Source organism: Brachyhypopomus gauderio, chromosome 12 (assembly GCF_052324685.1).
Source record: "Brachyhypopomus gauderio isolate BG-103 chromosome 12, BGAUD_0.2, whole genome shotgun sequence".
Taxonomy (NCBI): domain Eukaryota; kingdom Metazoa; phylum Chordata; class Actinopteri; order Gymnotiformes; family Hypopomidae; genus Brachyhypopomus; species Brachyhypopomus gauderio.
Genome location: NC_135222.1, coordinates 3,989,795 through 4,002,748, shown reverse-complemented (window position 1 = coordinate 4,002,748; position 12,954 = coordinate 3,989,795). Strand labels below are relative to the sequence as shown.

Below are 12,954 nucleotides of genomic sequence, written 5' to 3'. Positions count from 1 at the left end.
AGCCGCTTGCCTTTGCGTGCTTAGTCACCCCTATAGGATATTGCACTCACCAGACACACAGTCAACCACCACGAGGGCTCCGTCAGTGACACGCAGAGCAGCGGTCACCTCAGAGGAGAAGTCCACGTGCCCGGGGGAGTCAATCAGGTTGATGAGAAAGCCAGAGCCATCTTTGGTCTGCTTGATGAAGGCCAAGTCGTTCTCGGAGAGCTCGTAAAACAAGGAGATGGCACTGTGGAAACAGCAACAAGAATCATTATACCTCTATCACAATGTAGTTACGCAGTTATTCCCCCCCCTTCATGGCACTGCAGACAGTAGACGCAGTGAACTGAAATTCAAGCTTCCAGTGCAAGACAATTACACTTGACACTGTGTCGAGGGGACTCACGTTGACTTGATGGTGATACAACGTTCCTGCTCATCCTTTCTTGTGTCGGTGAAACGTGTTTCTCCAGCACGGGCTGATGCAATGATGCCAGCCTTGGACACGAGCGAGTCAGTCAAAGTGGATTTACCGTGGTCCACGTGTGCAATCACGGACATGTTACGGATGTTGGACTTTTTGTCCATGATGACACGGATCTGGTCTACTGTAAAGTTCACCTAAGGAGGACAAATGTTTAAATCATCAGAACACAATAGGGAAAGTATGTGTATAGAAGTTCATTTCCTACATTTATTAGATTTATAAAGTGCTCAAGAAATTGCACTCACAATGAGAAATTTAATCAAGACACAGGCCTTAGCTCGCCTTAATTTTGGCACAAAAACAATAAGCAAACAGTCATTGAGGCAATAATCTGCCGACTGCACTGCCCTGGCATGAGTCAGAGAGCAAAGGCAAGACGGGCATCAACTCAGAACCGCAGAGAAAACGCCGGAAATAAGCGGCCAGCCAGGTAGACGTTAAAAAGAAACTGGCAAACATGCCAAGTCATAACCAAACCCAAGCCTTTCGGTTCAAGGGTTTTAATCTATAATTGTTGTAGAAATGTAAAAATCCGAATCGACAATTTTAAGTAAAAATCTTTGGAGTTGTAAAACGTCCAGATAAAACCAGTTTCATCAACACTTTTGCTCTAGCGGCGCTACAGGAATCATGAGGTGCGCCACATCAGCCGGCTGAAGGCCACGTGTAATGACAGCGCCGCATTAGCGGCCCACCAACGTCCCCAAAACACCGGCACCTTCATGTTTTTCAGGAGCAGCACATCAAGTCGTGCTTGTTGCGATTTCCCGAAGCCCACCAACACGTTCCTTCTCTACCGCAGCACAACAGTGACTCTCCCAACGAGCCCTTTCACGTATTGGCGCCGGGAGTAACGTTAGCCAGGTTAGCGCTACTTAGTCGGCGGCCAACGCCTGAATACACAACGCAATAGGAAAAAGCGCCAAGACGGCGACAACCAGCAGCCACACGACATACTGAACACCGTAGATAAATGCTTCAACATACTGGGTTCACTTAGGAACAAATCTGCTGAACACGAACGCAAACGTGGTAGGGGACATCTAAGCGACTCGGCGAGGCCTAAACCTTGGACACAATAGCCACGGCTGCCATTTTGATTCACTAGCATAGCCTGCGGTATCGGCATAAATGGCACATTTTTGAAAAGATTATTTCTCAATTTGGCACACAACCGTCTGCTTTCAAGGTGCACCGATACGTTCAAGTCAGTAAGTGAGAAAACAACTTACCATTTTGACGGATGGATTTGGATTCGCTGTGTGGAAACCAGACACAAAGTTTTTACGCTGCCTACCTCACTGGGGCATAGGCAGGGAAGAGGCCGCTGACGTCAACACGTAAGAATATATAGCGAGACGTGACGTGAATATATAGCGCGCGTGACGTGACGACGTCAGTCATTTCCTCCCTCACCTTTGTTTTGACGTGGTCTAAACCTGCCGGTTCATTCATTGAAATCCTGAAACGGTAACAATCCTACAGTATAGCCGCAAAACAACAATTATCACAGTAAATAATAGCAGGCGCTTCCTAACTCTAAAACTTAGTACTTAGTCTTGGCTTCGGTATTTTGTCCGCTATATATTGTTGTATATTTGCACATTAGCTTTTTCAGTGTACACTTGTGCATTCGGAATCACGGTGAAGTTCGTAGAAATCTAAGTCTTTAAAACTGCCAAGAAATAAATATGTATTTTATTTTCCAAAATACAAGTACGTGTAAAGAAAAACACCGAACACCACCTAAATCAGTAGACTTTCGCATCAATAGGTGGCGCTCTTTCTCCTCAACAGCTGAACACGTATGCGTCTCGGCGAACTGACGCCTCCTGCATATAGTAATTATCTTACAAAATGTTCTGTGTAGTGACGTCAACTAAGCTTGGTAAGGTTTTGACACATTCACTCTTACAATAATATCAATAATGTTGACACATTGATGCTCAATGTAATTAATGACTGAGCAATAGTATTGAGCATTACTATTTTGTTAAAATTAAACCTAAGACTACATTGCAAACTGTTATTTATTTATTGCATATAATTCAGTTCAATTTGGTCATAGAAAAAAAGTCCAGGGACTACGTAACGTTTTGAAATAGGAATATTTAATGCCATATTATCCACAGATATATGTTTGGGTTCTTTGAAGAGAACTTATACAAAAGAAGAGAAGAATTATATTCATCCATAAAAAAGAAGGATAAAAAGTACTGTAGGCTACATGTGCATCAGCATTTTCTCTTTTTAATTAATTTTAAAGTCAGCACTTTGCACATTACAATAACATACCACAGACAACGTACTATTAACATATCCCAACAACTGAAAATGAAGTGAATTAAAACAGAAGGTGAAATTGCCATGAAGAAGAATGGTTGTTTTGTGCATGCTGAGGAATCAAGGACCTCACATTTAACAAAAAATAAAGTTAGTCAGTGACCAAAAGCCTCGTTTTAGACAATGCCAGGATTAAAGAACAGAATATCAATTGAAACTTATTCATACCATATTGGGAAAACCCTATGAAAACTGGAATCTCAATACCAAAAAGCACTTTGGTCAGTATTTCAAATCTATTTCAAGAGTCCTGAAAGTTTGTGAATAACACATTTTATTTACATGGCACCTTCATTTAATTTATGTTGACACAAATTAATAAAAATACACTAAGCCTAATGCTGAATTCCAGACTTTAGTGTTTCAGCATTTCTTTCAGTACAGAATTTACAATACAGGACAGTTTTGGACATTTCACACAGCTCAGGCCATCATCCATCATCATCGCTTTTGCTTCCTCTGCAGCCCTGTGATTGCATTGAGATCAGAACTTTGACTGGGCCACTCCTGCACACCATTCCTTCTTTTTGAGTGATTTAAGTCACTTCCCCAATGGATTTCCCCAATGTGAAATCCACTTTACCTGTGTGTCGTACTCACGTGCTGGTTTTATCATGTTATGATGTTCTTTGACAGTAACCCTCCAATCACAACAGTAGAGCAACCCTAAGCCATAACATCCCCACAGGGTATTTCACATGGTGTTAGTTTAGGCAATGTCATGGTTTGGTATGCGCTAATCATGATGTCTGGCACTGAGCACAAATACATGTTTAATTCTAGAGATGTTTTATCTTCTACCAGAAGAGCTTTCAGTAACCTTAGTTACACATTTAGTTTTTTTTATTGAAGACAGTCGTCTTCTTTCCCTACATTCCTACGTTCTCAGGGAGGAGTTTCTCACATGGGCGCACTGCAGTTGGACCCTTTGAGGTTAAGCTGAGTCTCCTGGACACTCTGAGAACGTCTTGGTCAATGTGTAGGCTGAATATTGTATGATGTTCTGTCCTGGGAAGATGTCTAATGATGTGGAATGTTCTCCCTTTGCAGATGTATCGTAGCACTGTACACTTGTCTTAATATTCACTTTGTAGTCCTTCTTCAACAAACATGCCTCAGTGGGTTACTTCCTAGATTCTCCTGAGACTTCTACTCATCTTGGTGTGATGTCTTCTGACTGACCCATATAGCTGAGATAATTATCTTGTCCAAATTGGTCTTCCATTAAGTGGTTTATAATCCCAGAAGTAAGTATTTTATATAGATTCACTTGTAAATAGTCTACATAAATATATAGAATAATACAAATAATGCAATGTGAATTATGATGCCTTTGAAAATACACAAGGTCACTGTGTAAAAATATAAAAACAGAAGGGAATAAGATTTGATACAGAAGTGAAGAAAAACAGAAATGTGAGGATGAACAATAAAAACATAGCAACTGCAAAGAAAATTAATAAAAAATCATGAATGAAAATATGGAATAATCTAGCTGTGGTGATTATGTCAGAGAAGCCAAGCTGAAAGAGATGTTCTGAATGTTTGTGAAAGAAGAGAGAGATGTACAGGCATGTAGGTGAGGAGAAACACTGACCCAGAGTTCAGGATCTACACTAAACGCCCCGTCACCGGTGGTCAGGAGCCTGTAAGATGGAACAGAGGGTAATCAGATGGTGATCAGATGAGTGAGAGTGTGTGTGCAGGAGTGTGCGTATGACGTGCAGTGTAAGACATCCTTTCAGAGAAATCACATTGGTTATAATGAATCTATTTTATCAAGCCATGCTTCTCAAAACCTTTCAGCCTTGAAAATATAGCACGTATGAGGAATAACTGTTGTCCTTTTTTCTTTTTGGTGACTTTTCAAAGCTGAAATTCCAGGGACTCGTGGAGCTGAGCAGGTCTCGAAATGAACACAAAGGTTATGATCTCATTATATTACATAATAGTTCACCACTTTAAAAATGATGCGTCATTGCAAGCTTCATATGAAGAATGTGAAATAGAATTGTATACACAGAGAGAATATGTAGCTACCCTACGTGCACCTTCCATTTCATAATTACTGACATTCTTTAACTCTCCACGCAAACTTTACACTTCTCTTCAAGGTCAGAACTAGTCGAGCTGCGTGTGTGTATACACCACACTGCCGTATTTATCAACCTTTACTGTGTAGCCCCGCCTCCGTAAAGACCGTATCTCCAGAGTCTGCGGTGTAGTCCTGCCTCAGAAACACACTCTGCCACTCCAGCCGGATGTCTGCCGCACTTTTTACCGCGTGAAGTAAGCAGAGTGCCGCTGCGCGTGCACACACGCGTGCGCACGCGCGTGTGTATCCGCGCCTCCATTCCCTTCCAGAGGAACCCGCTGTCTTTTCCACCGGTGGTGCATGAAACAGCTTCCAAGCGAGGCAGGACTTGCATTAGCGATGAGCGCTCTCATGTAAATTTGAACAAGGTTCCTCTCATCTCCCCTGGCCTTCAGCCAGGCTCAGCTATGTTTTAAAGAAGGAGGCGAAGAAATAGGCCATGACAGAGGTCGCTAATAAATTTAATTAATTTCAACAGCTGAACACTCATGTATGGGGTCACATGAATTTTTCATGTAAATTATGAGAAGGTCTGCCTTTTGATAACCGGGCGCCTGTGTGGAAAAATGTCACTACACTTCTCTGAACTAGCTTTGATGGATCATATACTCAACCAGAGGAAGTAATTGAATTTCATGACGGTCTTAGGAATACATAACAGCAATAGCGTTCAAATCAGTAGTATGTCTGAGGTATCTATGATTAAAACTCAATAGACAAACTGGTAAAAGCTCTTAAAAGCCCTTAACAGAACCGCAAATATGGTTTGAAAAGAAGCAACATAACAAGCTTTACAAACATTCTTCCATTCAGCTGTGTTTCTTTATCTTATCATTTAAGATCAGGAAATCAAAATGTTTTCATTATCAGAAAGGGAACAATAATTAAACATCTCATTATAATACATTATAATAATAATAATGCAAATGTATTTTAAAAAAGATTTAATTAAATCATGAAATGGTACAATGTAGAAGTACTACTATTATTACAATGATCTAAATTGGGTTAAAGTTCATATTGAAACAGAAGCTACTTGGAACAGAAACTAAATATATGACCCTTGAGCTGGGCAGGAATGCACAGGGATGTGTTCACGCAGTAAACACCTGTCATCTGATTTAGTGCTAAAGAATCTGCCACAGCTTTAGCATTGAAACAATAAACATCGAATACTTTGCAGCTTTACAGAAATGTGATACTGCTAGCTGATGTCTGATAATATTAAACATCAAGTAAGGTACTGATCTGAGGAATATCGCTTTTGTTAGAATAATAGTTTGTTGATTTGAAAGAGGTTTGACCCATGTGATTTGTTGGGTTTGATTAGCTAGTATTAGTGAGATTCAATTCAAGCATATTCTTTGTTGTTTCATCATTCTGACTGTCTCTGCCAGGAATACCTCACCTTCTAACAACAGCCAATAGGAAGCCGGGCTTGCTAATGATGATCAGATTGTAGTGTTGGAGTTTAAACTTTGTCCTCAGAGTGAGATCATAGAGAAACAGACAGGACTAAGACGCACACAGCTTACTAACATCTACTGGAGTTCTTTTACAGTTTTGTCATTAATGGTGACTTTCCCACCAAAGTTGGGGTAATGGAACTCTACTCAGAACAGGTCAGTACTTTCTTGTTTGGATTTCAGCATATGGGTTTCAACCTATTTTCAGCAAGAACATAGTGTTGTGCTATCAGAATAGCTCAGATGTGTCATAGACATCGAAGAACAAAGTTCAAAAAATGGAACTTTTAACTTAACTTTCCAACAAAATGTATCTTTCTGTGTGTGTGTGTGTGTGTGCGCGCGCGCGATTGTGTTGCATCAAATGGAAAGAATGAAATGTTTAACATTAATCATTTTTAGGCATTTGTATTCTGTTGCTTTACAATATTACCCACTAAATCAAATAGACGGGAATGATATTAAACTCTGTAAACATTTCGGAGATTTATATTACAGGACTGTGAAGGGACAGAACTACTGGACTTGCTTTTCGATAAGAATAATGGCATCTTACGGCAAGAGGATGTGATGCATTATAATGACCACCCTTGGCCAGCCCAAGACACCAACGTAAGTAATGATCTCACACCCACAGACACTTTTCTGGGGAACGTTATGGTTGGTCTTAGGTTCATTTATATGTTTCAAAATATCTCCCTGCGTTTGAAGACTTGCGGCGTTTGGGGTGGTCAGTATTGTTGCAAATTTCTGTTTGGAAGATCATGATGCCAGCCCAGGTCGGTGAAGACTTCTTTAATGTCCTACTACGTGGGCCTGACTCTATGTCTGGGTCTCCGTTATGGTCACCTTCTCCAAGTGACAGTGGAATAAGTGAAGACCCCCACTCTGACCACATCGACAGCCCTCCACCACCTACGAGTCCCCCTCTGGAGCTTCACTGTGGCTCCACACAGACACGACCTCCTCCCGTGCAAGACCCCAGGCTCCCCATCGATTTTAGTAAGTTGGCGGGGACCTATTTGTTAAGAAACAGCTTCACAGTGGTTGATCAATAGCCATTTCTTGTATAAACATTCCAGGCAGTTACTTTGTTTTGTCTGCTTAAAGAAGGGTCCTTGGTCATGTGCACCCCCCCACACCCTCACCCTCATCACACGTACACACGTTTGTGTGTACACGTGCACACGCAAAACCCCAACACACCAAAGCAAACAAATGCCATTATGTATTTCAGCAGGTTCCTGGGGCTTGAGTGTTTTCCCTGAGAGGGCTGCTCGGATGCAGTGTGCGTCTGAACTGCCCCCGGCCCAGACTCAACCAGACCCCCCCTTCCACCTCACCGTCAAAGATCTGCTGCTGTCTGGCACGCCAGAGCCCGTGAGTGTCCGCGGTGTGCAGGTACACGAAATGAATGAGGATGAGAGGGACAGGAACGAATACGATATTCAACGCAACCACTCCACCCCTGACTTATGGGAGTAGATTCACATTTCTGGCATGTGTAAACACATAGAGACGAAGAAAGATGGGTCTTTACTCTGATGCCAAATCGTTTACGTCTGACCGTCAGGGCAGCCTGAGCGGGACGGTGTGCTATGAGGGGTGTGGCGTGCTACGCGAATTTGTGTCGTTCTCTTCTGTGTAGCCTCCACAGGCATCACAGCAGTCCCGCGAGGAGCTGGTCCTCAACGACGACGAGAAGAAGTTACTTGCAAAGGAGGGAATAATTCTACCCAGTCAGTTTCCTCTAACTAAGGTACCGTGTGTTCCAAAGCCACAGACATCAACTAGCTTGTTGTGTAACATGATTAGAACACACCGCCTGCACCCCCCCCCCCCTCCCCATGTCTTCATCTCTTCCCTCCACCCCCTACCATTCTTGTGACCTTTAACACACTACCAGCTCGAGGAGAGGATTCTGAAGAAAATCCGCAGAAAGATCCGGAACAAGCGTTCTGCCCAGGAGAGCAGAAAGAAGAAGAAGGAATACGTAGACGGACTGGAGATCAGGTATCAAATAAAGCACTGAAAACTGCATTGCGTGTGCACTGGGAGCTAGCCATGAGTATCCAGCGCAACCTCACCCACGTCCAGTAAACAAACAAGGTAACAAGGTACAGTGTGGTTCTGTTCCCTTTAAATGCGGGCATGAAAGAGAACTGGACTCTGAAACCAGCTACTGTGATTCACAGTAAAAACATTTAATGCAATATAATATAATTGATCAACTCAAAGTTTTCTAAAAGGAACGGAATTACACCATCGTATTAGGTTTTCTCTTTCTCCATTTTGGCCAAGCACAACACTGAGCACACAATTTTAACAGAGAGAACACAACTTTAACAACAACACAGAGTGAACACACCCCACTAGACACCAAAGTAAAACAACCATAAAGTAAAATATGTTTCACTGTAAGTCTGTGAGTGGAATGGACTATATGCAGGCAAATAGCCTGATGGTTTGCTTCACATGTAAGCTTGTTCTTCTGAGAAATGTACTTTTCCAGGATGACAGCTTGCAGTGCGCAGAACCAGGAGCTGCAGAAGAAAGTCTTCCAGCTGGAGAAATGCAACATGTGAGGGAATGCTTGATCAGCAGTTCTTCAAAGAGCCAGGTCCGTACGGAGGTTGATAACTCCGCTCTCCTCTTCTCTGCCTCTTCCTGCTCAGGTCTCTGATGGAGCAACTGCGTCGACTACAGGCCATGGTCATGAACGGGTCCAATAAACCAGCCCAGACCGGGACCTGTGTACTGGTGAGGAACATCACAGCACATGGGTTGGGCTAAACACTCACATCTGACAAGTGCCCGGGATAGCGTAAGCTATTCGGGAGGGGGCCACAAACAGAGCGGGAAGTGCTGCCCCCACACAAGCTCGTGTGACCTCCAACCGCACGGGCGGTGCCGTCGAGGGTCGGGCTGAGAGATGCGCAGAACCAACCGCCCATCTGTTTGTGTCCCACAGGTGCTGTTGCTATCCTTCACCCTGATCGTGCTGCCCAGCCTAAAGCCCTTCAGCGAGACCAAGGTCAGCCAGCCCGGAGACTTCGGCCCTCAGAGAGGTGAGGCAAACAACCCCGCCGCCTGCTCCCGGGGCTCAGGGTCCTCTCGGGGTCAGCGGAGGACGGCGGTCAGAGGACGGGCGAGCGGTCCTCTGCCCACGGCCAACAGCTGCCTGGTTCATATCAAAGCGCGCAATGTACCGGTAATAGCGGAACGCTAATAGCTAACTAAGACGTGTGTGACAGCTCTCAGAAGACGTCAAAGAAGGCACGACAGAATGGGAAATGTCATTTTTTCTCCCGCGTGTCGAATCGCCGGTGTGGATGTGGGGTGTAATTTGTCCTCATCGGTCAGCTGTCACCGGCTTTGTGTGGAAGCAATTTCTGTTTCAACCCATGCCTCTGTGACACGGCAACCAGAGGTCAAAGTGGGATGTCCGGACCATTTGGTCACCCTCATTTTAAATTGGTGTCGTGTTATAAGCTGATCTCATTTGAACCTTAAGGCAGAGTGAATTTAACATTAACTGTGTCACATGCAGAGTATGCTGTCTGTAATCCCACACAAGCCAGTAATTAGGTTTCTATTAAGTAATTTAACTTAGTCTTTTTATATAAATATGTACTCTTTATAAAACTAGTTTTAAAGAAAAATATAAATGTATATATATATATATATATATATATATATAATGTACTCTGGAGCTTCTCACAGTTAAATGTCACTCCATTAAATGGACTCCATCTCCCAATATCCAGCAGTCACAGACCCTATGGTCACTCAATCTTTTGGCTCCACCAATAGACTCACGTTCTGGAGATCCACCTCCCCTGATTACTGACTATTCACACCTGTTCACCTGTCCATTTAAACCTGTTTGTTGTACCAGCTCACGTGCACACCGAGCGGTTTCTCTGTTTGTCTCTCTGGTACCCAACCTGTTTTGTTTTGTTCCTGTCATCTCATCTCCTGGTACTGAACCTTTGGAACTTGTTAACCGATTGCTCCTTTATCTGCTCCTTTTGATCACTGGTTAGATCTGAGCATGTCCGAAATAGCGGCAAAACGTTTGCTGCCACTTGTGCGGTGGTTCATGATTCTGTTTGAGAAGGAGAGGCACTGATGAAGACTCTTCATGGCAGTTTATCACTTTGCACACCAATGGGAAGAATACCACTTCATCAGAACACGTTTAGTGAGATGGAAATTGTGTAAACGCATTGAAGTTGATGTTTCTAACATATACTACACCATCAGGGTTCATGAGGGCAAAAAACAGACTGTCACTTAGTGAGCTGCTGTGTTTGGAATTCTGATTTATCTCATGTTAGAGCTTCTCGTCATGTTGACGGTTGTTATCTTCATCTCACCTGTTCAGATACATTTGCTAGAGGCGTTGTCTGTTCCTACTGTAATCTGTTGCTTGTAATGTGAAGTCTGATCCAAGTTGAGAAGCAGTTATAATAAGCAGTTATAAAGACATCTTGCTAGCTGCCTGAACCCTAAAAGTTGTTTGTCATTTCTGTGACATTTGTTTTAAGGTTTTTGTTTGTTATTCTGGCGATTTTACTCATTTATAAATCTTTTCCTTGCCGACTGATAAGCATATTATATTATTTTTCCTTTTTAAAAAATATTTCAAATGATTTATTTTCTCTGTTCAGTTTTCTAGGTGTTAATATACTTGTTTTCTTTTTTGGCAACCAAATAAATTTTCTCCCTCACTTGGAAAATTAGGGACACATTTAAAAAAATATTTAAACAAGAACTATTTTTTTTCTACTGGACCTTCAAAGTTGATCTAACTCATTAGACTGGACTAACTGTATATCGGCACTGACACGATGAGCATACACATGAAACCTGTGGCTGAAAGCCATCGTAGCACATGTCTTTGGACTGGTCATCATCTTTTGGGATTGTGCAGTGATGTACCTGCCTTGCATGTTGGACTCTGTGTGTAACTCTTTTTCTCCTGCGATTCTTTCCAGTGCAGTCACGGTCCCTGCGATACCTGCAGTCTTCCCAGGTGCTGCACGCCCTCGAGCATCCGTACACAGGAGCGGAGGAGTCCCAGTTGCCTCCCCGTTTCCCTGGCGACAAAGGCATTGAGGAGATAGCATCCCTAATGGCAAAACTTCACAGGGGGCTGGGACAGCAGACTAATTACGAACCAGGTTCCCGCAACACCAGTCTTGATCAGCATGGCGACCATCACCATGGAGACCCCATCACTGGGCACATAGCGGCGGTGACCTTGAGTCGACCTCGTGGTGTGCGACTACGACCGCATGCCAATGACATGTGAAGGGCAGGGGTGGTTTTGCCAGGGGATTACGCCCAACGCCCACACCACAGGCCACCTGCAGCATTCACTCTATTGCCTGCAAGGCTAACAAGAACCACACACACACACACACACACACACACACACACACACAAATGATTTTTAACAAGATTTTGTCTGTCTTGTAAGCTCGGTGAACCAAAATAAAAACAATAATACACTGGTGATGATGGTTGCAACATCTCTGTGATTTTATATAGCACAAGAACAGAATCTCCAGTGAAAGAAAGATGAAAAACGAGGATATTATCCTTAGGAAAAAAATCCATTGCAAATGATTATTGGAAGCTTTGCAATTTTGAATGTTTGTTTTTCAATGAATGCTTTGTGAAACTTGCTCCTTGAAGGCATCTGTGCTTTAGACATACTCTATAAGGAACTGAAGGCCTGATGTACATTTTTGACCATTACTATGGACAAACAACTCCAAATTGTAGTTAGTCAATTGTGTTTGTATATATTTCTGAAATGGTTCTATTGATTTATGAACAAATGCACTGCAAAACATTTTCATACTGTCTGTAGCTCCAGCACTTTATGAGGTTCATTTTATGGCACGTTCAATAAAGTACTTTAACCTTGTCATATCGGTCGGTTATCATTGCCAAATCAACATTTTAATAACACCAGATCCAACCTGTTGTATAACACAGAGTGACATGATCTGAACACGAAAAAGTAGTTTTGTATCTTCTTCCAATGATCTATCACTACATTCATCGTCTGGGGAAGTTTTTTTTTGTTTCATGTCTTAAGTAGATCGTGGTTAGGAATGCGCAAATAGGTCATAAAATTGCGTTAGGTACTATTAGTGCACGTGACATATTAACTATTTACACAACGGAACAGAATGTCGTGTGCCCGTCATTTTGTCAACGATGCTTTTTTTTTCGTCGAAGACGCAAAAGTGAATTTCACCGGCGTATTTCACTGCCTCTTCGTCTTTAATCATGCAGAGAGACGCAACCTTTAGTCCTGATGTCGCAGCTCACGTCTTGAGTTCTCCGTGTGCTTTGGTAGTGCGATCTTTAATCCGCACATCCCCATCTGGAGAAAGCAGCGCAAGGTGGTGTCAGAGAGCTCCGAGAAGTGTCCTCGTTTACACTGGGTTCATTTACAAACGGGCTTTGCATGAACCAAACTGTGCTATGTAGTTCAGCTACAAGCTCAAGAAACTTCTTAAATAAATTGTCTGAAATACAGGCAATCCTGTTTAACGTAA

General features: G+C 42.7%; 2 protein-coding genes across 3 annotated transcripts in view; one reads left to right on the top strand and one right to left on the bottom strand.

Annotated features, from left to right (window-relative positions):
- The window catches only part of LOC143528656 (elongation factor 2b), an 8,005-nt gene extending 6,149 nt beyond the window's left edge, over positions 1-1,856 (bottom strand). Inside the window, exons 1-3 of the mRNA XM_077024455.1 lie at positions 1,705-1,856; positions 392-606; positions 51-232 (exon numbers count right to left, since the gene is read on the bottom strand). Coding sequence (XP_076880570.1) covers positions 51-232; positions 392-606; positions 1,705-1,707 — 400 coding nt within the window. The 5' untranslated portion in view covers positions 1,708-1,856. The remainder of the gene's footprint in view (positions 1-50; positions 233-391; positions 607-1,704) is intronic.
- Positions 1,857-6,406: 4,550 nt separating this feature from the next.
- Positions 6,407-12,311, top strand: creb3l3a (cAMP responsive element binding protein 3-like 3a). Of its 2 annotated transcripts, XM_077024454.1 has the most exons (10): positions 6,407-6,532; positions 6,875-6,988; positions 7,138-7,378; positions 7,614-7,756; positions 8,025-8,135; positions 8,283-8,389; positions 8,889-8,957; positions 9,052-9,136; positions 9,348-9,444; positions 11,377-12,311. In XM_077024454.1, the coding sequence occupies exons 1-10, from the start codon at positions 6,512-6,514 to the stop codon at positions 11,691-11,693; spliced, it is 1,305 nt and encodes a 434-aa protein (XP_076880569.1). In that variant the 5' UTR covers positions 6,407-6,511; the 3' UTR covers positions 11,694-12,311. The 2 variants fall into 2 exon arrangements, 1 of the variants encoding a protein (XP_076880569.1); XR_013134512.1 differs by lacking the exons at positions 6,407-6,532; positions 6,875-6,988; positions 7,138-7,378; ... (4 more) ...; positions 9,052-9,136; positions 9,348-9,444 and adding an exon at positions 10,271-10,357 and having other exon boundaries at positions 11,377-11,515.
- Positions 12,312-12,954: the final 643 nt, after the last annotated feature.

Coding starts and splice junctions, on each gene's coding strand:
- creb3l3a (XM_077024454.1), top strand. CDS start 6,512: ATGGAACTCTACTCAGAACAG. Junction 8,958..9,051: donor CAGCTGGAGAAATGCAACAT/GTGAGGGAATGC, acceptor CTTCCTGCTCAG/GTCTCTGATGGAGCAACTGC. Junction 9,137..9,347: donor AGACCGGGACCTGTGTACTG/GTGAGGAACATC, acceptor TGTGTCCCACAG/GTGCTGTTGCTATCCTTCAC.